Source organism: Vidua macroura, chromosome 10 (genome assembly GCF_024509145.1).
Source record: "Vidua macroura isolate BioBank_ID:100142 chromosome 10, ASM2450914v1, whole genome shotgun sequence".
Taxonomy (NCBI): domain Eukaryota; kingdom Metazoa; phylum Chordata; class Aves; order Passeriformes; family Viduidae; genus Vidua; species Vidua macroura.
In genome coordinates, this window is record NC_071580.1 from 15,564,708 (window position 1) to 15,590,442 (window position 25,735).

General features: G+C 41.6%; 1 protein-coding gene across 3 annotated transcripts in view; it reads left to right on the forward strand.

Annotated features, from left to right (window-relative positions):
* Positions 1-25,520, forward strand: part of PID1 (phosphotyrosine interaction domain containing 1) — an 85,103-nt gene extending 59,583 nt beyond the window's left edge. For all 3 annotated transcript variants that reach the window (XM_053986846.1, XM_053986845.1, XM_053986847.1), the window contains exon 3: positions 23,570-25,520. In XM_053986846.1, coding sequence (XP_053842821.1) covers positions 23,570-24,046 — 477 coding nt within the window. In that variant the 3' untranslated portion in view covers positions 24,047-25,520. The remainder of the gene's footprint in view (positions 1-23,569) is intronic.
* Positions 25,521-25,735: the final 215 nt, after the last annotated feature.

Sequence of the window (25,735 nt, forward strand, 5' to 3'; positions counted from 1 at the left end):
CTGCTGCAGCCACAGCCCGTGGCAGAATGTTTTCCCATTTCCCTGCAATTCTTTCTAAAGGCATTATCTACTGAGCACAGCTAGTTTCTCTCAGTAGGAGCCAGAGGTTTTTGTGCGTGACTTCTGCAGTCTCCTGAGGATAGAAAACATGGAAAATATTTTCTGCTTTCTGAAGAGTTTCTTTCATTGTGCAATTGCTTTCCAGTTATCCTGCAGGTTGCTGTCTGGGCAAAGCCCCTCTGCCCTGTGGCACAGGGTTAGAGGATCGAGATGTGTCCCCACTGTGATGCACCAGTGAGTGCCTTGTAGCCAGACTCACGGCTGTGCAGCCAGCACAGCTGGATGCTGTGCTGCTGCAGAGCGTTTGTGGGAGGACAGTAGGGCTGGGGACATGAGGGGAGGATGTCACCTGGTCATAGCAGGGTTTGTGGCTGGTGTCAAAAGCTGCGCAGAGCTGGTGCAGGCTCATTTGAAAAAGACTTTCTATTTTTGCCTAACTTCACTGTATGTTTTACTAAGTCATAGCAATTTTATGGTCTAAATTAAGTCATGTGCCCACTTGGAAAACACTCTAGTATTGGTTTTACAGTATCTTCAGTTTTCTTAGCTATGATTCTCCAGGGAAATCCCTGGGGAATCTCTGCAAGCCTAGTTGTGAACTCATGTGGGGTTTATTGATTTTCACAGGATAGATCTCTGATTTCCCATTATGTGCAGTATAAAACATCTTCACTTACCTGTGCTGTCAGGGATGTTGGCCAGCAATGAGATAATACACATTTGTGGAAACAGATTTATTACTTAAAATTTTGAGAGCAGGAGGTGACTATATTCGTTGCTATGATATAAAACAGCCCATATCAAAATGTTTAGGACTGCTGTGCATTCTTTAGGGTATGTATAGAATGAAGATCTGGGTTAATGACTTTGTTCAGTAATTGCAGTATGGTTCATATTTAGCCAAGGTGAATCAAATCACCTGTAATGATGAAATAGGGACAGCACCATTTGTCACAGTTACAGCTTCAGTTTAGCAGGTTATTGTGCATGAAATTAGTTAGTAACTAATGGGTCTGTATGCAATGATATGCTAAGATAACATCTGGTTTATGTTTTTCTGCTTAGTGTTCTTGGCTGTATTGCAAAAGAAGATGCACTTTCTCTATGACAATCAGTTGGATTTTCCAGCTGCCAAGTCACAGAGCAAACTCATTTCAGCCCTTATATTTCTGGCTGTGAATCAAAAGTAACTCAGCTGATTTCAAAGAAGCTATTTCATATATGTCTGCATATATATCTGATGGAAAGATTCATCCTGTCATCCCATGTAAAGAGATCTGTCCATCTCCCCATATATTGTACCATATGAACTAATCACTAATCTTGGCAATGGGAGGTTTATCTATTTCAATGCAGACTTAGGAAATGATGACTCCTGTGATTTTTTTGCAGTTATCTTTCTCTCTGACTTTCCCTCAGGCATTCAAGTATTATCTTTCTAGAGGAGACTTCATCAGCAGACATTAGGAATAAGGAAAGAGTTGCATGATATGAGTCATTAAATAGCAATAAAGAAAAAATATTGATAAACTAGAGATGTCTCAGAACAGGAACCACCTATTGTAAATTTTCAGGATTTTTGTTTGCTTATGCTAAATGTCGGCCTCTCTATCTAAACGAAAAGCTGAAAAATGGGCTGCTGAATGGACACAGCACATTTTTGCAATTAGTAAAAGCTTTAGTCATGTCACAGAAGTGACTCAAATGTCCCTATCTTATTCCTTCCATATTTTCATTTCATTTGTCTTAGGTTTCTTGCTTACCAAGATACAAATTGCATTTTGGAAAGGGTGTAAGGGCTGTATTAGCAGCTTCTTTTGACTACCATCTTTAGCTCCTAGGGGGAAAAAAAAGAGCGCAAAATCCCGCTTAAGATCTGTCTGTTGCAGTGAATTATTTCTGCTGCTTCCAGAAGGCTGTGGCACGGAGGGCACAGTTGAATCCTCTGGGGGGGCTACTCAGAGACATTTGAGAGGACGGCTGAGCTGTGTCCTGGAAGGGAAGAATATAGGTGGTTTATTTGCAAATGAACTCAAGGGGCAGATTAGGCAGCAGTTTGACCGTGGCATCCTGTTTTGCCAAGCTGAGCTGCTGCTGCTGAGGCAGATGTGGCACAGCTGTGTGCTGTGGGCATGGGGCATGCATGTGGCAGCTGTCTGAGCTGCCTTGGCAGTGAACAGTCCTTCCTGTACATCAGACCTCAGAATGTCACTATTTAAGGGGTTCTGTTGGGGAGTAAAGCCCTTTCAAGAGCCTTCTGTTTATAATCATTCACAAAAGTCAATGGTTCCTATTATACAGAGAGCGTGAGGTAGGTTCCTGTGCTTAAGCACTTCACTGAAGTCACATGAAAAGTGTAAGGAGTTGGTGAGCTCAGCTTGGTGTTCCTCACTGGGCTCTTGACCACTTTGGCTCAGCTTTCTGTTCCCATGGCAGGGAGCTCTGTGGGGTCGTCCCAGCCAACCACTGGCCTCCTCCAGCTTGAAAAGGTTGGATGTCAGCTTCCCTGAAATTTGGTTGTGGTAGGCATCTCAGGTGTGCAGTTCCCATCTCAGATGTGTAATTCATATCTCAGGTGTGTAGCTCAGCTGCTCTAAGCAAGTCATATCCCTTTTTTTCATTTTCGAGTGCTGAATAACACAGAATGCATCTGCCTGCAGTTGTTCACTGGTTGGACCACATTTTGTATTAGAACACAGGGATTTAAAGGTATTTGGAATATACTGGTTTTGATAACTTTGAGGGCAAAACCAGATGATGGCTTTGTAGCTGATTTGATGGAAATGTTGGCATCCTTTAGGACCCTGCTAGCACCTCCTCTGTGTAAGGATGATGTGGTTTCAGCACACTGTCACTGTTTGTTTGTCACTTTCTGGTTTAAGAAAATGATGCTACAAAGAACCTTCTGCATGCCAGAGCTGCTTTTCATGCTACTTCTTGTGATGAAATCATAGGGAACAGTGAGCTCACAGATTTTTTACAAAAATCAGGTAGGATTTTTCTTTTTTCTTTTTTTTTGTGATGACTTCACATTGTTCCTTTTCTTTTTTCCTCTTTTGAAAGAAAGATGTTTTTGGTACCACAGTACAGGCACAGTCATGGTGACCTTACTTTGTATCCCAGTGAATATTTCCAGCATCCCAGGCTCTGCTGAAGTGAGCAATGCAAACACACATTCCAGCAGGCCCTGAGCCTCTGAGGTTTGCCCACATGGGTACAAGTCTCCTGTGCAGCAACTTTTGGTTTTACAAGCAGTTTCTTGTTCCCATAGACTGATGCCCATGTATGAGTCATGTCCCAGCAGGAGCCTTGCCAGTGGTGTGGATTGATGCAGGATGAGTTAATGTCTTGTTGAATTAAGAATGCATTGTCTTTTCCTGCCTTGTGTTATATTTGACAGTTGTTTCCGGTCTGATATCAAGTTATAATCAGATAGTACTTTTCCTCTCTTTAAACCAGTGTGGATGGGTTATTGAAGAACACTGAATACTAATTTGACCTATTTGGAATTTATTCAGATAGCCATGTAAAAGTGATTTAAGTTCTTAAATGCAGTGTGAGCCATTTTTTACCCTTGAGAGAAAACAAGAAGCAAAAAAAAAAAAAAGTTCTGGGAAGAGCTGGCTAGCAATTTGGAAATTCTATACAGAAAAGGTATTAATAATAAAGGATGTTTGATATTTTTTGATATAAGGAAATCTCATTTCAATAGTTACAGTTCTTCATGCAAGATAATCACTTCTGCTCTCCATTCCTATATAATGTACTATCCAGCAGGAAAAGGAACAGTGCAACTAACTCGACTGTGAGGAACTTTTTAAATTTAGGAGTGAATTTTTTCTTATTCTCTGAATGATGAAAGATATTAGTCATACATAAACTAATTTTCTCCATCTTTTCTTAGCCACCTGCTGCCTGGGTGGTGTTTATGCTGAATGTGAGTGCTGTTGCTGGCTGCTGTTGCCATTGTAATAAATAAAAACAAGTAGGAACACAAAAATCCCTGTTGCACCTCAGTGTCTGGGAGGCAGCTGAGTAAGAGGAAGTGGATATTTTCTGATGGTACAGAAAGTGCTTTGCCCTTGAAACTGGCCAGGTCAGAGTGATGCAAATTCAGCACTGGCCTGGAGTTATGACATATTGTGAATAAATAAACAGTAATTCATTCTCCTGTGATGTTAGAGTACAAGTGGTACAGATACTCCCACCTTTATAAAGTTCTGTTTGCCTGCTCCACCCTAGTTTCTGATTCCTTCTGAATTTAGAATGGGCACATTTGTTTATGTAGAGAAACTTGATTATTTAGGTTTAAAATTAAATAAGTTTCACAGTGCTAAGGATTCAAAGTTATCCACTGGTAAGGATGGGCTGCAGGTCCCTCTCTGTGTGTTGTGCACAGGGGATGTGTTTGTTACAGCTGGATTTTTTCTGAAGTGAGAGATGAGGTTCAGCTTGTTGAGTTGGAGGCTCTCTGCCTCACTGAGGGTGTGTTGACTGTCACCAGGGTTTCATGACCCCAGTTTATATGAGGAATAAAAACGTTCCTCATTGTGTTAGGCTGTCAGGTAAATAAAGGCAGAATGACTGTTTCCAAATCCAGTGTATCTCAGACTCTACCACATGACTTGACTGGTGTTAGGGAGGTGTCTGCTAACAGAAGAGTGTTTTTATTTGGCCACCGAGTGGCACTCCAGACCCAGCAATATAAGAGGGGAAGGGTTTATTTCTGCCATCAGGGCTCAGGGCTCTAAAATACAATTATTTGCAAGCCTGTAGACACCATCAAATCAAATTGAACTGCTGAAGGTTAAATTACTATCTTCAGAAATGTTGTTATAATATCCATCTTGACATTTCATTATCCCAGTACAATATAAATATCAAATTTCATTAGCTGTCAAGCAGCAAGAAAAATAAACCAAAATATTCCCATCATTTTTACTCCAGAAAAATAGTAGAGGATATAATTAAAAATAGTGGGTTCCCAAGGGCAGATCAAAGTTTGAAAATATCCATTGAAAGTGGTATTTGGTTGGGTAGCTAGAGTATTTTGCCCCCAGAAGGTGCCATTATGAAGAGTGTTGGTGTTGAAGGCAGATGTTCAAGCTGCTGCATCTATTGCCATAACCTGGTTTGGGCTGTGGTAGCTTTTTCATCCAGCTTTAGTGATGCTTCCAAGATTCATTTCAAGACTGAGATTTTCACTATGTTTACAGGACCAAAAGCTCCCAGTAGTTTGACTAAGATTTGTTTTTTAATCATGCAGAATTCAAATAAAACATCATGTTGACCTTCTTGGCAAAACCATTTATGGACAACTGGCTGTACCCATATTTCTAAATTAAGATACTATAGGTCAGGCAAACCTTTGGTGTGAATCAAATTTGAGTCACCCTAAATTTGAATATGGTGCTTTGTACTGGAATTTAAGCAGTGCAATATTTAAAACATTATTCAGTGTCATAACAAGTCATCCGTCATACTCTGTGGCTCTAGAACTGTTTATAACAATTTTTATTACTGTGAACAGTTTCTAGTTCATGCTATAATTACTATTCAAACTATGTGACATCAACCTAATTCTCTCTTGTGAAATTAATGGGTAATTCCAGCCTACTGTTTTGCATATATGACTGTGAAGGCAGCTGTTGGAACTTTAGCAATATTTCTGAATAAATGCACTTGATAGAGTTCTAGTTCCTAGTGAAGATAAGATATCTCTGCAGCTAAGAAAGAATTACAATTCCCTCTGGAGCTGTGTGTGTCACAGAGCATTGTTAAGTTTAACAACTGTGTTTGAAAAAGTGGGAAAAGTTGGTCCCATGGACTGCTGATTGTTTCCTTGTTTCACATGGTGTCTGGTGGTGATCACATAGCCCCAGGAAGGACTAATGACTTCAGTGACATTGTGTGGCTACAGATTGGCATTGGGCACAGACATCATCCAGCTTTCTCTAACAGTCTTTTAAATGTCACCTTCCTGTGATGGGAGGCCACATCAGACGAGGACTGAAATTTCAGTTTCAGCTTTCTTACTTTTTTTTTTTGTCTGCAAATGTCAGTTGTATTTTCTGTTGACTTGATATTTTCAGGCATTTTTGATTCTTTTTAAGTTGTGTTAAGTGCTCTGGTGATGTAGGCACTTTCTCTGACTTCCTGGGATTTCCAGATATTGTTGTTTGCTGTCTTAGTATACAATGTCTTTTTCCCTTTTTTTTTTTTTTGCCTCCTCTGTCATCTTGGAGTCATCTCATGCCTTGCACAATAACTTCTCTGAACTTAACTCACTAATCTAGCTTGCCCATCAAGTGTGTCATGTCTTTGTGGCCATGAGCTTTTCTTTCCAAGGGGCTTGATCCTGCTGGGAGACTTTATGAGGCAGCAGAATGAATTTTGATCCTGTTCAATTTTGGTGCAATTACACCTATTACAATGGTGCCTGAACCACATTAGGGACAAGCAGAGTATTTATCTTGGCTTCTGGTTCTTACTCAAACTGTGGCACCACAACTTTGCTTTCATCTCTTTTGGGAGATGCTGTAGTGATACCCCCACATTTCTCTACATGATGTCAATGTATACTGTGCTCTGCATAAACCTGGTGTATCAGCATCTTGTTCTATGTGCTAAACACAGATTTCCTCACTGAAAACACAGTTTATAAAGCCTTTCTTAGTTTTTTGTCAGGAATCTGTGAGCTCTCCAGATTTCTATTTCAGTCATTGATGTGAATGCCCATGGACTGTGCTGCTGAAGACAATGGTGAGGGAGTAAACATCTAAAAGGCTTCATCATTTAAAACCAGGGATTGCTTCAAATGACAGACATCAGTGCGCAGGAGACTGTGCTGGCCACTATATTTCTGCTTCCTGTGCTCTGTGCCAGAGGTTAAAATCATGTTTGTTTCTTCCACATCAGAAATGCTGGTGACTAAGTGCAGAGCGGGTCAAACTTGAAACAACCTTCCTGTTAGGCAGTGGCTAGGAATAACCTGGGGCAGGATGAAATTCCTCAGGTACATGTCCATATAATTATTTGGTATTTGAGTCATGAACCAGAGCCCAGGCTTTGCAGTTGCTTCAAGTCATTTTACTGCCTGGCTTATATTGGTATGATAGATCTAACAAGACCATATCACAGGACTCAAAGTTTTTGGACAGGTATTACTACTGCGGTTGCTGAGAAGAGTTTTTGTTTCCCTCTGCCATTTGCTAGCAGGAATATGTGTTTTACCTCATGAGAGTTTCCAGGGCCGGCCCACAGCTCTGGCCTTGGTTTTCTTCTGACCAGCTTTTACGCTGTCTCTTGTTCAAGGGTGTCAGAATTCTGTTCTTTAGCTGTTGCTGTTTTGCAGAGGGAGCAGGGAAGACCAGTGCTGTGCTCTGCTGCCAAAGCACACAGTAAATTCACATGGGCTGACATGGAGCACTGGGAACCTCAAAGTCAGTTCTGCTCTGTGATTTTGCTGAACTCCCGTTCTCTGTTGCTTTGCTGCTGAAGAGTTGGACACCAGTCTGTCTGTCTTAGTTAAAAAAACCCCACCACAAACCCCACTATTTTCTTAATAACTTCAAGCTGATCATCTGTTGGAAAACAGAAGAGCTATAGCTCCTTTCAACTGGGAATTCACTGTGATTTCAGAATATGAGGTGTTAGGTGATTTGGCAGTGCTGTGCACATGATAATGTCCTTCAGGAGTGATTAGGGCTTTGTTCATTTGAGAATCATCTGCTGAGAAGTGCATATGTAAGTGGAAGAAACTGTGATTCCAAGAGTTTGCATTCCTTATCAGGTTAGGAAGTGAAAAAGGAGAATGACTGTACGAGTACCTAAGTCAAGGTGTTTGAGTGTTATGAAAGCTGCTCCATGTGCCTTTAGCCATTTACGTGGAAGGATTTGTGTTTGTCTTTTGTTGATTCTTTCAGAATTTTTCCAGGCTTTAGATGATTGTGCCATTTGGCAAAGTCCAGAACTCTATCTCCTTTTCCACACTTGCTGAACACTCTTGGATAAAAATTTCTCCTCCGTACTTTTACAGTGTGAGCTTACTTAATTTTCCTTTCAGAAAAAAAGTAGGTGCCTGAAAGTGGCGGCTTAGTCTCTGGAATTGGAGAAAAATGCAAGCAAGATGAAGCCTGCTCTTGCCATTGCATCCTTGATTTAATTAGATTTTGGTTATACCTGACATAGCGTTGTGTAAGAGTTTGAAGTGTTAGCTGGAAAGTGTGAAGGACGTTATGTCTCCTTTGCCTAAAGCATAAAAGGAAAAAAAGGTTTTCATTTTAACAAGAAACTCCAGAGCAGTTTGGACTCTACATCAAAGAGCAATATTTGGTTTCATCATGTCTTCCAGACAGTTCTTAATGCAAGTCCAAACCCAATCTATAAGTAGTAGCCAAAGTGATTTTTGCCTTCTCTAAAGTTCACTCTAGCTAAACCTAGCTGTGCTGGTTATGTATTTTTCCAAAGGGCAACAGCCTGATATAATGGAGAGTAGAATTTGCTTTGGCCTGTGGTACAGTGCTGTCATCCTCTTGGACCACGTCCAAGAGAGCACAGGTGGCAGTTCTGCTGGGATCTCACAGCTTCTCTGTTTTTATTAGCCGTTCTGGCTGGTATCCTCTACTGTATGACCCACCCTTGAGATGCACTTTTTGGATCACTCCATGGAATTTCTTCTGTTCACCTTCTAAAATTTCATCCCACTATCTTAAATTAAAAATGTCTGGGTAAACCTTACAGTGCTCGTTCTAGTCATTGGTTCATGATCACATGAACTACATTTGACTGATGTAAGGGAGCACAGGAGTATCTTCATGCATTGTCCAGGGACATCCACGCACTTCCCTGTGATAGGTGTGCTCTGGTTTGCAATCCGCCCTTGAAACAGCTGCATACCTCCCAAGAGCTTTCTCCAGGTCATGTTGTGGCTCTTTATCTGTTCCTCACATTTCCAGTCTTCCCTAGACAAAGTTCCCACTTGCTGTTGTTTCTGTGGGTTCCACACTCTGCCTGGGCTGTGTCCCAAGCAGGTGCTGCTCCCACCTCCTTCCATCAGCTGACCAGTGCAGGCAGTGCTGGGGGGGTGAGAGGGGGCACTTGTCCATTGCCAGGATTGCACTTTTCTGGGAGCAAAGGACAAAAGCAGAGCAAATGGCAGGCAGGAAAGAAAGCAGATGCGAGAAGGTAGTGGAGTTATCTTGCTTCATATGTGCCTGTTTTCTGTATTTGTTTATTCTTGAGTGTTTATGTAGCCAGAACCGGCTCTGACAGGAGTCTGGGTGTGGAGGTGGTGCAAGGCCACTGCTCCCCCTGTCCCCAGCCGTGCTGGGAGACGCCTCTCTAATGACACTGTGCTGTGAATGAGGCAGTGTCCCAAGTACTGCAATCATTGGAAAGCTGTGTCTCTTTTTGCAGGAACAGCACTCTGAACGTGGCTGCTGGAGCCCAGTTTCTGTTCTGTTAATTGCACTGCTCCCTCATAAATTGCCCTTGCATTTTCCCTCAGTAATGCTATTCATCACCTCTTCTTTTAAACTCTGAATTTGGCATATACAGGGCCATGTAGGCAGCTGCTGGTTGTATTTTAATGATACAGCTTGCTAAATGCTTCTTTAAGAAGGAAAGTGTTATAAATAATTCAATAGAGTTATTTTGCAGTACATATATGTCTGTCATAGCCTGTTAGAATAGCACAGTGTCACTTTAAGGATGCAGATAGGAAGCTGTCTGTTTGCACTGCTGAACAATTTGGGACCATAGGAACCTAAGGCTGTGACAGGCATTACGATATGATGCATTAATGCCATTTCTGGGTGTTACAAGTTCATCCCCACAGGGGCTGTGCTGCAGTTGCATGATCTTGCTGCCATGGGAGGGGCTGCCTTGTTTTTGCTGTAGTTGATTTTAATGTGGAGATTTTTATAATCTCTCTGGTGCTTTTGTGAGAAAGGGAGAGGCCATTGTTTTATAACTACTTTTAAAAAATTAAATATCTGACCTTGCTAATGACAAAACATGAAGAAAAATCACATCTGTATTGTCTGCCACAGTAATTGGTTTTTCAGGAGGGGTCTAACCTTTATTTCAGCTTTTTCTCCTTGAAAAACAAAAGGTAAACAAGATCCTACAAAGAAACATAATGTACTGGCTGTTCCTGCCTGGAGTAAGAAACAGTGCAGGGCTGTTTTTTTTTTTTTTTTTGTTGCTGTGGGTTTTGTCCCTCCCAGTATGCTTTCTTGTAAATAAGATTTCTTCCCAGGAACAGCTATGTTGGTCTCTTCAGATTTGATTTTTGCATACATGGCTTGAGCTTTAATACTGTTTGTGGATTTGCACTATAATTAAAGGATCTTCTGCTTGGTTTCGGCCCAACAAGAGATACCAATTTGTTTGGATGAGGAGGCAGCAGAGGAAAAGAGTGGGAGGCTAGAAGCAGATAATAGGAAACAAATAATATAGTGTGTGCTTGTACTGTAAATATCTGTATTTTCAGCAAAAAGTAAATTCTTTCTTACCCAAAATGCTGTTTGCTTTCTATTGTGCTGTCATATTTAAGCTCATGCATAACTAACCTAAAATATATGTAATTTTCTATTTAAAACCATTTAACCAAAATAATAACAGCTTTGGTAGGAAATGAGAGTGTTAGGAGATGTTTAGCAGAGGCTCTAATCCTTGCATAAAAGTATAGCTGTGTCTCATATCAGTGCTGGATCAGGCTCCCTGGGAACAGGAGCACTTTGCTTCTGCTTGCTTTGGGCTGCATGGGGAAAGCTACAGTACTTCACAGGATGAGTGATTCTTTATTTGTTAATGCACACACTAATTCCTCTTGCCATATTTCTGCCTGCATTTTTAGATACTGAAAGAATGGTCAGCTTTTCTTAAAATGCTTGACAGAAATTGCTGTCCACGCTCTTTAGAAAATCTCTCTGTCAATATGTCAGAGCAAAGGGGGAGAACACTCAAAACCCATGGGCTTTCTTGAAATGCCTGGAAATATTTGGTTCCTGGTCTCTGGGGACGAGAAACCTTCCTCTGTGAGAAGTTATTCCTGTCTTGGCCTCTGCTTTGTCAGTTTGTACATTGCTTCTTTATTCTTCCTTTCTGTCTGATCCTGGAAAGTGCTGGAGAAAGTATTATGCACTAGTTGTACTCTTAGTTTGATATGATCAAGGACTATTAGGCTCTTAAAAATCTGCTTATTCTATTAAGTAATTTAAAATCTATATTGAAAACTGTGACTCTAGGATGATGATAAATGGGACTGAGTTTTTGCTTGTTACAGAGCTGTGAAACACCTTGTTAATGGAAAGTGTTGGAGTAATTGTTTATATAGAAAACAATCATAAAGGTTGAGAGATTTTTTTACCATCTATTTATTGCAGTCATAGCCATATGTTGATTTTTGGGTGGCGAGACCTCCTTGAGCTTATTTTGCTACAGAATGGCCTCTGCTTCATATGATGCCTTTTGCTTCAAGAGAATGTCATAGGCATCCTATAATGTTAATTTCTTTAGGAAGTTGTATTCTGTTGTCATGCTGAAGAGCCATTTCAGAGTCAGTGTTGCTTTATCCAGGGCTGGCCCTCTGTCCCTGGTTAGGCCAAGCAGCAGCTGGCTAAAGGTCTCTGAGTGTCAGTGGCAAAGTCTGTGGGGGGCTCTCTGCTCCCTACAGCTTGGCCATGGCCCAGTGACTGCCAGACTGCAAACTGGAAGGTAGAAAATAGAATTATGATGTTTTTAGCTGCTGAGATTCATTACTGCATAAATATAGTAACTGTGAAGAAAAACAGTGAAGGATTTCTTTATTTTTGTAAGTAGTTTCTTTTTTCCTTAGAGCTCTAAAATTTTCACCAGTTTGTCCTTTATCAAAAAGATCAACAGCAGGGCTACTTGCTATAGATTTTGTCTTTGCCAAGTCAACTTCAGGGCCAGTGGAATCTATGAAAATGAATTTTCTGCCCTTTATAAAAGCCACGACCTCTGCAATACAGAGAGATGAACTGTGGATATGAAGGGAGCTTCTAGGAGCTTGCTGTACAACTGGTGTGAATAGTGATCAGTCTGACCTGCAACCATCTGAATGGTACTGGGGGCAAGCTGCTGTAATAGATGACATAAATTGCAGCAGTGATAAGTAGAGCTGTCCCCAGAGAGGAGGACCTTTGCCCCAGTCCCCTTTCCTCCAGACAATCCTTCACTTTGGAGTGTTGCTTTCCAGACTCTCCCATCCCAGGTTTAGTGTTTCCTTTCATCTTGGCTGAAATTAGCACTATAGAAATCTTCATGCCTTGGTTTTTGCTGCAGGTGGTTAAGGGCTGTGGTGGTTCTGGCTGCTTTGTAGGCTTGTCACCTTAGAGGTGAAATACAGCCAAGAGAATGGGTTGGAGGCAATGTAGCTTTGCTGGGAGAGGCACTTTGGTGGTACTGTGATTAAATTAATCAGAAAAGGAAGGAGGCTCCCTCTGTGACACTGTGAAAAGCCTCCTGATGCAGAGAGAAATTCGCAGGAGATGAGCATCTCTGGAGCCCAGAGAGCCTGATGAATACCCAATTCACTCATAGGGCCTAAGATCACTTTCAGGTCCTTTTGTGCTGGTTGGAAAAACATTATCTAAATGCAAAGTGACTATATTGAAGACACAGGCAAGCACTAAATCCACTGTGAAAACAGGACCTTGGAGGCACTGTGAACCATGGCTTTGGAAATGAATTAAAAACTGTATGGCACTGTTGTCGTCCATCATTATAGTCTTTGGGACATATTTATTCCTTTAAAGTCTTCTGTTTAGTCTGCTAACATACTGTTGCATTTTTGAATGGGAAATTTCTGGTTTAATTGTAATACAGTGTCATAAACCTTAGAGGCAGTGAGGTTGTATTCTTTCTGGTCTGTGTAGAGCCTGTGTTGCCATGGCCTGGATCCAGGATTTGGTAACATAAACAAATGATAAATCAGGCATATTTATCTAAGGACTAATTTAGCAATAAAAAGAGTTGTTTAACTATATTTTCTTATTCATAATGTGTTTAGTGCTTTTTAGTAAGTTGAAATATGCAAGGTCTGTTTTTCATTTTCATAAGCACTCCATCCCAGTGTACACACTGTATTTCTTCTTATCCAGCCTTCAAATAAGACTTCCTGGAGATGCTAAAACTTGTGAGAGCTGGAAAAATCTCAAAGGGTTTTGTTAAGTCATGGAACTCATTTCACGTAATGATCATGAAGGAGTTGTAAAGGTAATGACAGAATATTTCAATCAGAGACTTTGTAGGATGTGGGTAAAATTACATTTGTATGGGGTTGATATTTTTGTGTTCCCCTGTACTCCTCAGGGGATGTGTTTCATTTGCAGTGTGTGAATGATAGGAGAAGGACCAAGTACTGCTATTTCTGGGAGTCTCTGGTTTTTTTTGTAATTATTTCCCTTTTTTGAATGGTACTGATCTTATAGAATTTGGGGGAGGAAGAATTGAAATAATTTTATGAGCATTACTTCTGTTCTTCCTGCAACGTAGATCTGACACTTCCTTTGATATACAATCCAAATTTGTAGTCATCTTCAGTGGTTCCCGAAGTTGGCTCCTTTCCCTTTTGTTCTTAATTTCAGGTGTTGTCAAGTTGTGCCAGGAATCAAGTGCAGTTGAGATTTTTGGTCTCCAGAACTGAATGTCTTAGTAACAGAGGTTTTGTTCAATTTTATTACTTGGCATCTTCTTTTGAAGGGAAGAACTAAAGGAGAAACATGAGGATCTCCTGGGGAATGCACAAAGAAGAGAACCTTGAGGACAGATCTCGTACCCATAAAAGATAGTGAAAAACATGCATTCCGCGTGGCTTTCTGGGAGTGCTTCAGTGCCCAAAGTCTTGGAGAGTATGTAAAATACACATGCCTCAATGGAAAAGGTGGCTGAAGTCATAACTGTTCTTGTACTCTCTCTTTGCATGCTCCATGAGGTACAAAAGTTTTTGTAGGACTGGTGCCAAAGTGAATTTTCTGTGGGTTGGAAAGGAAGGGGAACAAAGTAAAAGCAAACAGTCTGCTCCCCTCTGTGTCCATGGGCTCCTTCCCTCTGCTATGAGACCACAGCTGTGAGGAGCTCAGGACTAAAAAGCTTTCTGAAACATGATGAGGTGCTTAATCAGATTTCCATGTTCAGTTTCAACCTCATGTGAATAAAGAATGTGTGGTGAAAAAGGTTTGTGTGTACTTTGAACATAAACATCAAGGTAGGTGTCTATTTGCAGGGAGATTGTGATAATGCAAACTTAGGCCACATTCTCCTGGCAGAAGGGATGTTCTCGGTGAGAAGGTTTTGAGGTAGCAGAGGAAAGCTTTTGGAAGGACTTTGTGTGAAGGAAACTTCAAGAAATTGCTTTCTCACCTTCCTGGCTGCCTCCACCTCTCTCCTTGCCTGTGAAGACTCCTGAAGACAATGGGAAATCAACTGGCTTATCCAAGTATTAATTTCAACCCAGTGGTAGCTGAGTACAGAGAGAAGCAGTTACATGAGGCAATGAAAGGAGACAAAGGAGGAAAGTGATCTAAATAGCAACATAAAGAAAATATTTGGGAATAAAAGTAATCATCGACTTGTACAATAGGGTGTCCAGCAGCCCTGCTGAGGTTGTGTGTGATGGATGTATTTGTTCATTCAGTTATGTCTTGCACAACAACATTTTTAAATTCCTGCTAGAATGAAATTGATTTTTTGAGTTTTAAATAGTGCAGCGTAAATCTTCCACTCACACCAGGACTGAAGAGTCTCTGACTGCAAGCTCACTGCAGTTTGCCAGTTCCACTTGATTTCATTTCAGATTCATCCCCGCAAGCCAAACCACAAAAAGAGCTTCCTGTCCAGTGGAGAATGAAATGCACGAGGTGATCCTTTTGTTGCTAATGGGAGGCTGCAGGGAGCAGAGCTGGCTCTTGCTGAGGTTACATTTGGGCTTGGTTAACTATTTTGCCAGTGAGGCAGAGACTCCTGGTCACTGGATATAAGTTGGGTGCTCTTAGGTCTAACTGAAGGCAGTACTTTAATACCTGGGGTAGTTTATAAATTATAGAGACTAGCTGAGCAGCAGCCTGATGTAATGAAAGGTGACAAGCTTGGATCATTGTGTTTCTCAGGATTGTCTTCCAGAAGGAGAGTTTGGCTTGCTGCTTTATTTACCCCACACTGGCTGTTTGGCCTGTGGACTCAGTGAGCTCTTTCTTGTTGGCTTTTTTTCCTCTCAGAGCTTATAAATTAAGCCATCAAGGGTAAATTTGCCAAATATTGATGTGTTTTCCCATGTCCTCCTCAAGCAGTGTGGGGTAGTGTTGGTGATGGGCTGATCACATAGGGTAAGGAGGGTTCCGCTCCTGTGGGCATTCTGCAGAGGTTTTTGTCTTCTGCTCCCCTCCCCAGCTGCCATCAGTGGGAGGCCTGGCAGAACTCTGCTCAGGGAGGATGAGAGGTTTATTTGGCCATGAAGAGGGGCTCTGTGTGCTTTTGGCTGTCTTACTCAGAACTGGGACAGTTCTCAGAGATGTGCCCTGCACTTTGATACCAATCATCTGCAGTTCCTGGAGAGTTTGTCCTGCATAGTGTTTGAGAAGTGAGAAGTTCTTAATGGGTGAGCTCTGCCCTCAGAACAGCCCCATTCCCAAGATGCTGCCCTGGACTGGGTGTTGGGACACCCACTCTGGATCACAGTAACTCACCTGTTCTGCCTGCTGCCATGTTAAAGGGCTTTCCTAGGCAACCTCAGAAGCAGCAGCACTGAAATTGGTATTATGTTTTTCTTTCTACTGGGGAAGAACATTTTTCAAGAAAAGGTATTTTCACAGTGCCCCAGCTCTTCCTGCTCCTTCGCGTGCTACAGCTACTGAGGAGCACGGAGGCTGTAAAACCTGAAAGAGCAGTGATGGACTAAAAATGAGAGCTCTTCTGTCCTTCAAAGACATTTAGTTGGGGAATTATATCCAAAGTGACTATTCTGTGCTATCACTTTATGCCTTACTTGTGTGGTGACCCCTTCCTGGGGGGCAGCTAAGGCAGGATCTGCTGCATGGTCACAGCTGAGAAACACATGAGAAAATAAAAGCACCTGCAAAGGGCTGCTGTGAGTGTGGCCGTGGGGACAGATGGACAACTGGAGCAGCTGCTGCCCAGCAGTTGTTTTTCCTTAGGAGTTCTGAAGATGTAAAGAGTCAAATGCATTTCTTGCTGGGCTTGTTTATTATTTTTGTTTTCAAGAGGGAATTGTAGCACTGTTGTAAGACTTCAGTTCAGCCTTTGTCCCAAAAAGAGTCAGGTGCTGTTGACTTAACTGCTGAAGAGGTGCTGATGCTTCCAGCTTTTTCTGGAGCTATCCTTTGATTCCTTGGAATAAATCAGACATTAACTACTGATGTATTTTCTTTCCCCTCCTAATCCAGTGGGCAGCCCTCAGAGTTGATGGTTATTTTCCATTAAATAGTTGCCTAGCTCTGTCTGTTCTCCTGCTGAATTTTGTCTCAAAAATAAAAGTTCTTCACATATTTCTGTAAGCCACACTACTGCATTTGCTGTGTATTTCTTTGTGCTGAGGAGCCCTGCCGTTCCCACAAAGACCCTTGTGTTTGTGCTGCAAGGCTTTGGCTGGACACAGGCAGTGTGGGTGAGGAAGCAGTGACAGGCAGAGGGAAACTGTGCAGCCTTTTTACTTGACTGAGTTATTTTTTTAGGTCTTAAGCAAATGTTGCTTGAATGCAGTTCGTGGTATTTGCTCAGTGATCCAGTGGAATGTCTGGGATATTTTTGTTTTTCCTTCAGAGCCAAAAAGCAGCTTTTGGCTCTAAATCCCGAGCTGCCAGCCTGAGGCTGAGTCACTGTGCTTTAGGGTGAGGAGAGCTGAGCTGGTGTGGTGAGACGGGTACCCTGCCCAGCACAGAGCGCTCCCGCTGTGCTTGAGCTGGATGTGTTAATTAAAGATGTTGAAAATGACTCTACTGCTAAATCTGCTTTTATTGGCATGAAAGCTGTGCCAGGACTTACCAAGCTGTTGGGCAGCATGCTGCAGGCCTGTCCCACTTGTATCCCAGCTCCACTGAGGATAAAAGAAAAACTAGTTTCAGCCATCAAATCTGTGACTCCTTGGTGAGCCCTGATTCTCCCCAACCACTCAGCTTGGAGATGCCACTGGGGGCACGCTGTCATTACAGTGAAGTTGAGCACAGGTTTCCTGAGTAGCAGCTTCTTGCAGAAGTTTCCAGATCTTGTAATGATATGGAGATGAAGCTTGCTGTCTCCTGGCCTCGACAAATATATGCCTGGAGTCTAGGTGAAGCTTGAACTTTCTCATCCTTCATCTGCTTTTGTGCTGCAAACCCAGGGAGCATCTTGCAGCAATTTTAAACAAGACATGACTACGTCCTTCTAAACCTGCTTTTGGCTGCTGTTCTTCCAATCTCCTCTGCGTTCTTTTTTAAAACTTCTTCAGGTTTACCTGATCTATAGACTGGTGGTTCTTGCTGGGCTGGGATGAAGTGACAAGCTTCAGCCATTGGAACAGGTTTTCCAGGGAGGTGGGGGAGTCGCCATCCCTGGAGGTGTTTAAAGGCTGTCTGGATCTGGTGCTGGGTGATGTGGTTCAGTGGTGTAGGGGTTGCAGTGGGGGTGCTGAGTGGATTGTTGGACTGCATGATCTTAAAGATCTCTTCCAATCCTGATGTTTTCATGATTCTGTGGTGGTTTACTTGCTGACTGGAGGGTCTGTACTTGTGCATCTTAACACAGACCCTTACAGTCACTTTCTTCATTGCCATGTATCCTGAAGGTGCCATAGGAGGAGTTCTGTTTTCAGGAAGGAAATGTCTCATTACCTCTGTTTGCCTCACATTTAAATGAAGCAAACTGTCTTGATCAAACATAATCAATTGCAACTAGATAAAATTTGAAGCTAAAGGAATGTTTCTTTTAAAACACTGATCAACAAAAGAGACAGTCATCTACTACTAAGATTTGCACAAGATTCAAGATCCTCTAGGGCATCCTCTGGTGGCTGCAAATATGCAGAGTAAATACTTGCTGGCTCAAGGTCAGTGCTCTATTTTAAATTTTTTTTTCATTTTCTATGTTGATTTTGCTGACAAAGACCCTCCTTTGGTATGGAAGACCCTTCCATCTGGTATAGAAGAAATACTTATATTAAATAAATAAACAAGGAGTTAATTTTACATATGGTCTTTTGATCATGGTCTTGAATAGTGAGAGAGACGAGAGTCCTGTGAGATATGTGTTCCTGTGCCAAGCTCCTGTGCCAAGAGAGCATCTGTCCTCCTCTAATGCAGTAATTATGGGTCTTTACAGCTTGGATCTGCTTTCTTGGAGCACTGATAGTCTATGGTCTGGGGATAGGGAACAGAAGGAGAAAAAGTCATTTGACTGCCTAACTTCAGGTGCCCAAGTGAGGCTTGTGAGATAGGAGCAGTATGTGTATATGATCCACCGAGGAGTCAGATCTGAGGTCAGATCGACACACACAGGAGCTGAGCTGCTCTTTGTCAGCTATGAATTGCAAGTGAAAAATGTGAGATCAGTGATGGAAAGTATGAAAAGGAAAAACCCCTTATTACTTCTGACAAATCATACTGTGCTAGAAGTGTAAATGTCTATGGCAGCTGCTTTACTGTCTTTTCAAAGTTGGTAAGCTCTTAAACATAGTTATTAAAAGACATTTTCACTATACACTACTGGATTGAAGGGACTGAAAACAACAATGTCAGAATACTCAGATATTTCTGTGTTTCCAGGAGAGTGCATGAAAAATGACATAAATTATTCTTCATGTCCTTTGACATGAGACATCTCTATGTGTCACATGGGTGTAGCTGCATTACAAAAGGGCAAAGGCACAGCATTTTTCAGTTGAGGATGGTTTTGCCAGATACTGACACTGGTGTTGGCGAATCTCTAGGGTGAAATAAGGAGCTCTTCAGAACATCTTGGCTTTTACAAAAGATTTGGATGCTTGCAAGCATAGAGGTGCTGAAGCCTCAAGAGTATTTTATGTCATGCTTGGTGACAGTGGCTTGACAGAAGATGAAATTTGCCATAGAAAGGCTGGAAATAATGTGGACAATTTTTAACATGCACAAGAAATTTTTGTGAGGTGTATAGGTATATTCCAGAAATTTGTGGAACAGATGGAACACACAAACCAAAGGACTAAAAGGGCTATAAAGAAATATACTCTTATCCCTGGTAGAAGATATGATAGGAAATGCCTTCACTGCTTAAGGTTAACACAGTGGCATTGAGCTGAATTTGCATTCCTTTTCTCCTTAAAATACAGTATCCAAAACAAGTAAAGGCTGCAACAGCTTGATCATAATTTAGTTGTTACAACCAATCTGTAGCTACTCTGCCTTGCACTGAAGCTAGAATCACAGAATCATGGAATCATTAAGATTGGAAAAGACTTCCAAGATCATCAAATCCACCCTTTGACCAAACATCACCTTGTCAACTAAACCATGGCATTTTGTGCCAAGTTTCTTGAAAACTTCCAGGGATGATGACTCTGCCACTTCCCCAGGCAGCTTGTTCCCTCCTAGAACGGAGGGAATAAAGGTCCTGGCCTCACTGTGTATAGCATGACACCTACTATAGGACATGCCACACTTGCACAAATAAGTAATTTTCCTGGACTGATGTTTGCTGCCAAGTGACTTCCAGAGTTTCAGAGGAAGAAAAAAAATTATTCAGTCCTGGTGAACTTTTGCTGGTGCTCAGAGCTGTATTGGGGCAGATGTGGCTTTCAGCCTGCACTGTGGCTTTGCCTGTCTTTGTCAATGATCACTCTCTGGTCAGTAAAGCTGTGGAGTTGACTCTGTTCAGGCAGTTCAGAGAGTTTTTGTTTTGTGCAATGATAACTATAACAACATCACTACTGCTGCTACTACTAAATGCCTTTCTGTGCCCTTCACATCTCATTCCCAGGATTATTAAAGATGAAATTCTGGGTTTTATCGGGGTCTTTTTTTATAATACCTGCTGGCTTCACACTGATGAGATATCAATAATTTAAAAGGGAAAGACCACCAGTGGGAATTTTTGCCTCAAAATAGCTTTCTTTTCCATCTGATAAGGAAAGGAATTATCTGTTCTTTGACCTTTGGTTGACAGACTTGGAAATTGAAAAGGAAGATGGTTGTACTGTACTAGCTTCACTGTAATGGTGTGGTCAGTGGTTTCTGAGCATTTAAACAAAGGTGGGTACGCTGTGAGATGTGTCGAGGCAGGAGCCAAAAGGCAGGGAGCACTGCTTGTGGAATAACCTTGTAACTCCGAGCTCAGGGAGAAGTACCTTTCTGTGGGTCAGAGAGTGGAGGTGTCTCACCAGCCCCTGTCTCCCTGTTGTGTTTTGGCAGAGGACCATGCTGTGATGCAGTGTTAGACATCTGTCTTCACCAAGAGCTTCAGTGATTCTACTCTTGTCAAATGCTTGTATCTCAACTAGGAAAAGATAATTCATTTTAAAACCCCAAAAAGTAACAGCACTAGTATGTGTAGATGTTTCTATATAAGACACAGTGCAGGAGAAACTTTAAAGTTGAGGCTTTGTTTATTCTTTCCCTTGAGCTCCTTATTGTAATGTCTAAGCACCTTATAAATATTTATGGACGTGTCCTCAAAGGAAAATGAGATTTATATAATGGAGGTTCAAAGTGATGTTAAAAGAAGCAACTTTCCGAAGGTTCCTACACAGTTATACTGTGACAGAACTGGGACAGTAAATCAGACCAGTACATCCCATTTTGATAAACCAGAATTCCATCCTTATTATTAGTTAGTTTTGCATTGGCTGCTTACAGAGTAATTCACTGTTTTTTTTTTTTTTTTCCTTAAAATACAACTACTTTATTTTAGAGAAGTCCATTACTTTTTGTAGCTTCACTCTTAAGCTGGCCACACACAAGGATTGATGGCCAACAGGGGGTTGCAGTTAAGTGTTGCAGAGGAGCAGAGGAGAACATTAAATTCAGTTTATGCTGCTGTGTGACAGCTTACTCTGGTCTTGCTCCTTGGCTGCTGATGGTGTCGGAGCATCACTTGGGAGTTGCCCATGCTCAGAAGCTGATGCTTTGTGCTGGGGTGAATTTGCAGCACAGAGCTCAGCAACACTGACTGCCTGGGATGGAATTGCCTTTGCTTTCCTCCCCTCTCCCTATCCTCGTGCTGCTGCTCAGGGCAGCTCATGAGCTGGCAGAAGCTTCCTCTTTAGGACAAGCCAGTAGTGAAACAATTCCCTGCATCCCCTCTTGTGCACTCATGAGAGGTGCTGATTTCTGCAGTCTCCAGGTGACACTGGGCTTCTCCAAACAGCAGCTGAGGGGACAAATGTTGCCATAGTGGCAGCTCTCTCCTGCAGCCAGGGATTCAAAGCTGTATTTGGGCAGTGACGACTGCAAGAGGCTATTTCGCTGTTCCTCAGGGTTTAAAGTCTTTGTGCAAATCTCTTTGAAGTTAGTGAAGGACTTCTGATGCTGCAATGGGCTTTGAATTTGACCCCATGTGTCAGTTTACAGTGTTTGACTTTTGTTAGCTGACTTGTGAGTATGAAGCAGTGCTGAGCAAACCTTTGGAGAATGTAATGAATGTGCAAATTTGCACAATGATCTTGCTCCGTTCAAAGCAATCTGACTTTGGATATATGTTGAAATACCCCCCAGTATGCTGTAGACACATTCCTCTTTGGTCCTGGATATGCTGTTTGTATGTGTTTAGCTGGCATTGTGAACTCTGAGGTTTTCTTTTAAGTTTTTCTACAGTACTTTAGGGAACTCAACTCTCATCACTAATAAAATAAAATAAGGCAAAACACTGGTAGGTCTTGCCTTGTTAACTGTTCTAGCTGTTGTGTTTCCCACTGTTCCAAAAAAAATACAAAGGTTTATAAGATTCAATGTATTCCCAGTGCAAATCATTAATATTTATAGGCAAAGAATAAGACTTCCCATTTTGAAATGCCAGTGCTATGAAATTGCTTTTTTGGCAAGCATGATTAAGCCACACAGACTTCCAATAAAGTTTCATAAGTTTTTTTTCTTAATTATGGCTTAATTTAGGCCTCTGAGTTTAACAAAACGTGTGAAACTTGCAGCAAAATATTTTTCTTGTGGAAGATTTTATTTGCATGGATTACAAATCCTGTGTTTCTTGTGGTTATGATTTTTTAAATGTGCTTAAATGTGGAAATTCCATGTTTTTTCTTTACATTTCTTAACACATTTACAACATAAAAATAACCTATACCATGGGTTTAATGCAGAATTTTGAAGAAATTAGTTTGAAAAGTGCATGTGAATACTTTTTCCTCCGAATGCCTTGAGTAAAGTGTAGAGGAGGTTATAAGACATCAAGCAAGGGGTAAAAGATTCTGTCTCAAGCAGTTACTGCTGCAAGAGATAAATGAAGAACAATTTTGCTTTCGTATAGTTGTTCTTAAATGCACCATCCTGACAACAGCAATAAATAGAATAATCTACATAATTGCATTTATGTGGCACTGACCTGTCTTTCCCGGAGAAAATCCCTTTTCCCAGATAAAATAATCTTCCATTCAGCTGTAAGGGGAAGGAAGCCTCATTAGTAGCTGCACAGATTTAGGGGAATGTTTCTGCACAGGCTTAATACAGAATTTTTATGTGGACTTCCTAGTGAATTTGATATTTGGTGTACAAATTTCTGTAAAGGCACTAAAACCACCTTGCTTTCCTGTGCTGATTGCCTAACAGGGGTATTTACTCAAAAGGACTAGACAGGAAAGCAGAGAGATGATGTGATTTAACTTAGGTAGATTTATTACTAGATTTTTTAACAGCATATTTTCTTAAATTGATGTAATAAATATCTCAGCCCTGCTCAAAGATAAAGTTTTGAACAGCTTTGAGCTATTCGTGGATTAATACTTAAGTAGAAGTAGCAGAAGTGGCGGAAAAAAAGGATCATTTTGGAACAGAAACATTCAAACAGTTTAAAATCTTCTACTGTGATCATGCTTTTCTGACCCACTTCAGCCTTGCATTATCAAACTGAGAATTACTCCATCTCCCTAATACTAATGTTTGAAATATGATACAGATAAATAATCTGAATAAAGTATGAAGGAAAAAAAGAGGTGGTTTGCATCACAACTACCTGGGACCTGCTCCAATGGCACTTGCACTTGCTAAGATGAGCTTGGGGTAGTCATGGGCTCTAAGGCTGGGCTGTCTAGGGGAGGTGAAAAAAGTGGAATGCCTTAAAACTCAGACTTTTAATCTCTGGGTTTGAATGATTAAAATCAGCATTTGCAAAAGCAAATATTTGGAAAGCAGTTTGAAAATTGTTTTACGGAAAATGATGTGGAAATCTGGGAGTTTGTGAGGGGAGGTGTTTGCTTTTATTTCCTCAATGAAACTCCGCAGGATGGCAGAAAGTACCACCAGAGTCTGCTGTCTGTGTTTTCACCTATCTTTGCTCTTCTTTGCAGGTTACATATTTGGGTAAGGTTTCCACAACAGGGATGCAATTTTTGTCAGGCTGCACAGAAAAACCGGTCATTGAATTGTGGAAGAAGCACACGCTCACCAGGGAGGATGTTTACCCAGCTAATGCCCTTCTGGAAATTCGCCCTTTCCAAGTCTGGCTGCATCATCTGGACCTCAAAGGTGAGGCGACAGTACACATGGATACCTTTCAGGTAGCACGTATAGCCTACTGCACTGCTGACCACAACGTCAGCCCAAACATCTTCGCTTGGGTCTATCGGGAGATCAACGATGACCTGTCCTACCAGATGGACTGCCACGCTGTGGAGTGTGAGAGCAAGCTGGAGGCCAAGAAGCTGGCCCATGCCATGATGGAGGCCTTTAAGAAGACTTTTCACAGCATGAAAAGCGATGGCCGGATCCACAGGAACAGCTCATCGGAGGAAGTGTCTCATGAATTTGAATCTGACGATGGCTGACTGAACTCATTCACAGTTCAGCAAAGGCAGAAATGGCTTAGGGAATGAGAGCTGATAGATGAATAAGCAACAATTGAAACTGGGTAATGAAAGGACTGCCAAACACTTGTCTGACCAGCTTTTTAAATCAGAAGAGCAATTTGTACCTACAGATATGCATCATTAAAATAATTACGTTGCATTGAAATCTGCTGCTGTTGTAAAAGTGAGAAAAAGATCTCCCTCCCCCACCTCTGTCACCCTCCCATCACTGTCCCTTTCTCGTCTCTGTAGTTCAAGTGCATACCATAAAGTATAGTCATTCCTGTTTGTCTTATGAGTCTGGTCAGGCAATTTTATTAGTTGCTTCTCTGGCATTCCTAGCTGCAGGCTGATGCTGATGCACAAGAGCAAGTAGGCCTGCAAAGCCCTAATGGTTCCCGAAGAATCTTTCCCCGTGATACATCACACAGATCCTTTGACCGTACGTAGGCTAAGACAGCCATACACAGCCTTTTAGACTAATGGCCTGGCATTCTGCAGTTAATTCACATTTCACAGATAAAAAATGAAAGATGCTTGTATGTACACATTATATCATATGCTATCCTTTATTTTATTCATTGTACCTATTTTCTTAATATACTGGCTGCCACGTCTTTCACCCAACACCAGTAGTTGCAGTTTCAGACTATGTACTGCAGGATACCAAAAAGGGGAGGGCAGAAATACTCCCTGGTGGCTGGGGGTTCAGCAAGTCAGCCCTGCTGTCTGTGCATTATCCTACCCTGATGTGCTCCACAGGAGGGAGCCCGCTGGGAAGAGCTGAGGGACACTTGGGTGTGTCAGTGGTAGAACTGTGACTTCTCATCAACCTCAGGTGTGGCGAGATCCGAGCACGGTGGGCACAGCTCTGTGCTCCCCTTTCCGCATTGCTGGTTGAGTGACCCTGGTGGGATGGAGCTGCACTGTCTCACCACACAGGGCTGCCTCGCTGTAAAGATCAAAGGAGGTCAGGTTTGAACATTGTTCTGGTTGAGAACCTCATGTTAAGATTCCCGTATCTTTCCTTGTTCACAGATATACAGTCATGCCTTTCTTAAATGCAGATGTTTAATAAAACTCAAATAAAGGAAAAACTTGTTTCACTTGATATTTTTTAAGGCTGAGAGCAGATCAATAGTTTGCAAGTAATGCTGCTCCTTTGTACAATTTTGTTTGTAACTATGGTAATGTTAGGGGCACTAGGGCACCTTACAGAAGCCTTAAAAGAAAGCTAATCCAAGCAGATAGCTCTGTGTCTGTGTTTTGTGTCTCTGTGTTTGTATGTGAGAGTGTATGTGCGAGTCCAGTGGTAAAGCATGTAGATTGAGCATGGAGATGTATTGAGGAGGGCCCACACCTCTTGAAAATATGCCTGTTGCTTTACAATGTAAGTAAACTGTTCTCCAGCATAAATGCATTCATACTTTAATAAAAAAAGTTTTGAGTTAAACCTTGTTAGTTTTAAGCTGTCTTTCCAATGTAAACTCTGTGGTTTTGTGTGTGTGGGTTCTGTGTTTATTTCATTTAGTGGAATGAAAATGTTAATTTATTTCCATTTAATTATTGCATCAGTCTTCATGGGAATTGCTGTTAACAATATAATTTTAATTTCAATATTTAGGTTGATTATTGCTGTGAGGTTTTGTTTTGGTTTTGGGGGGGTAT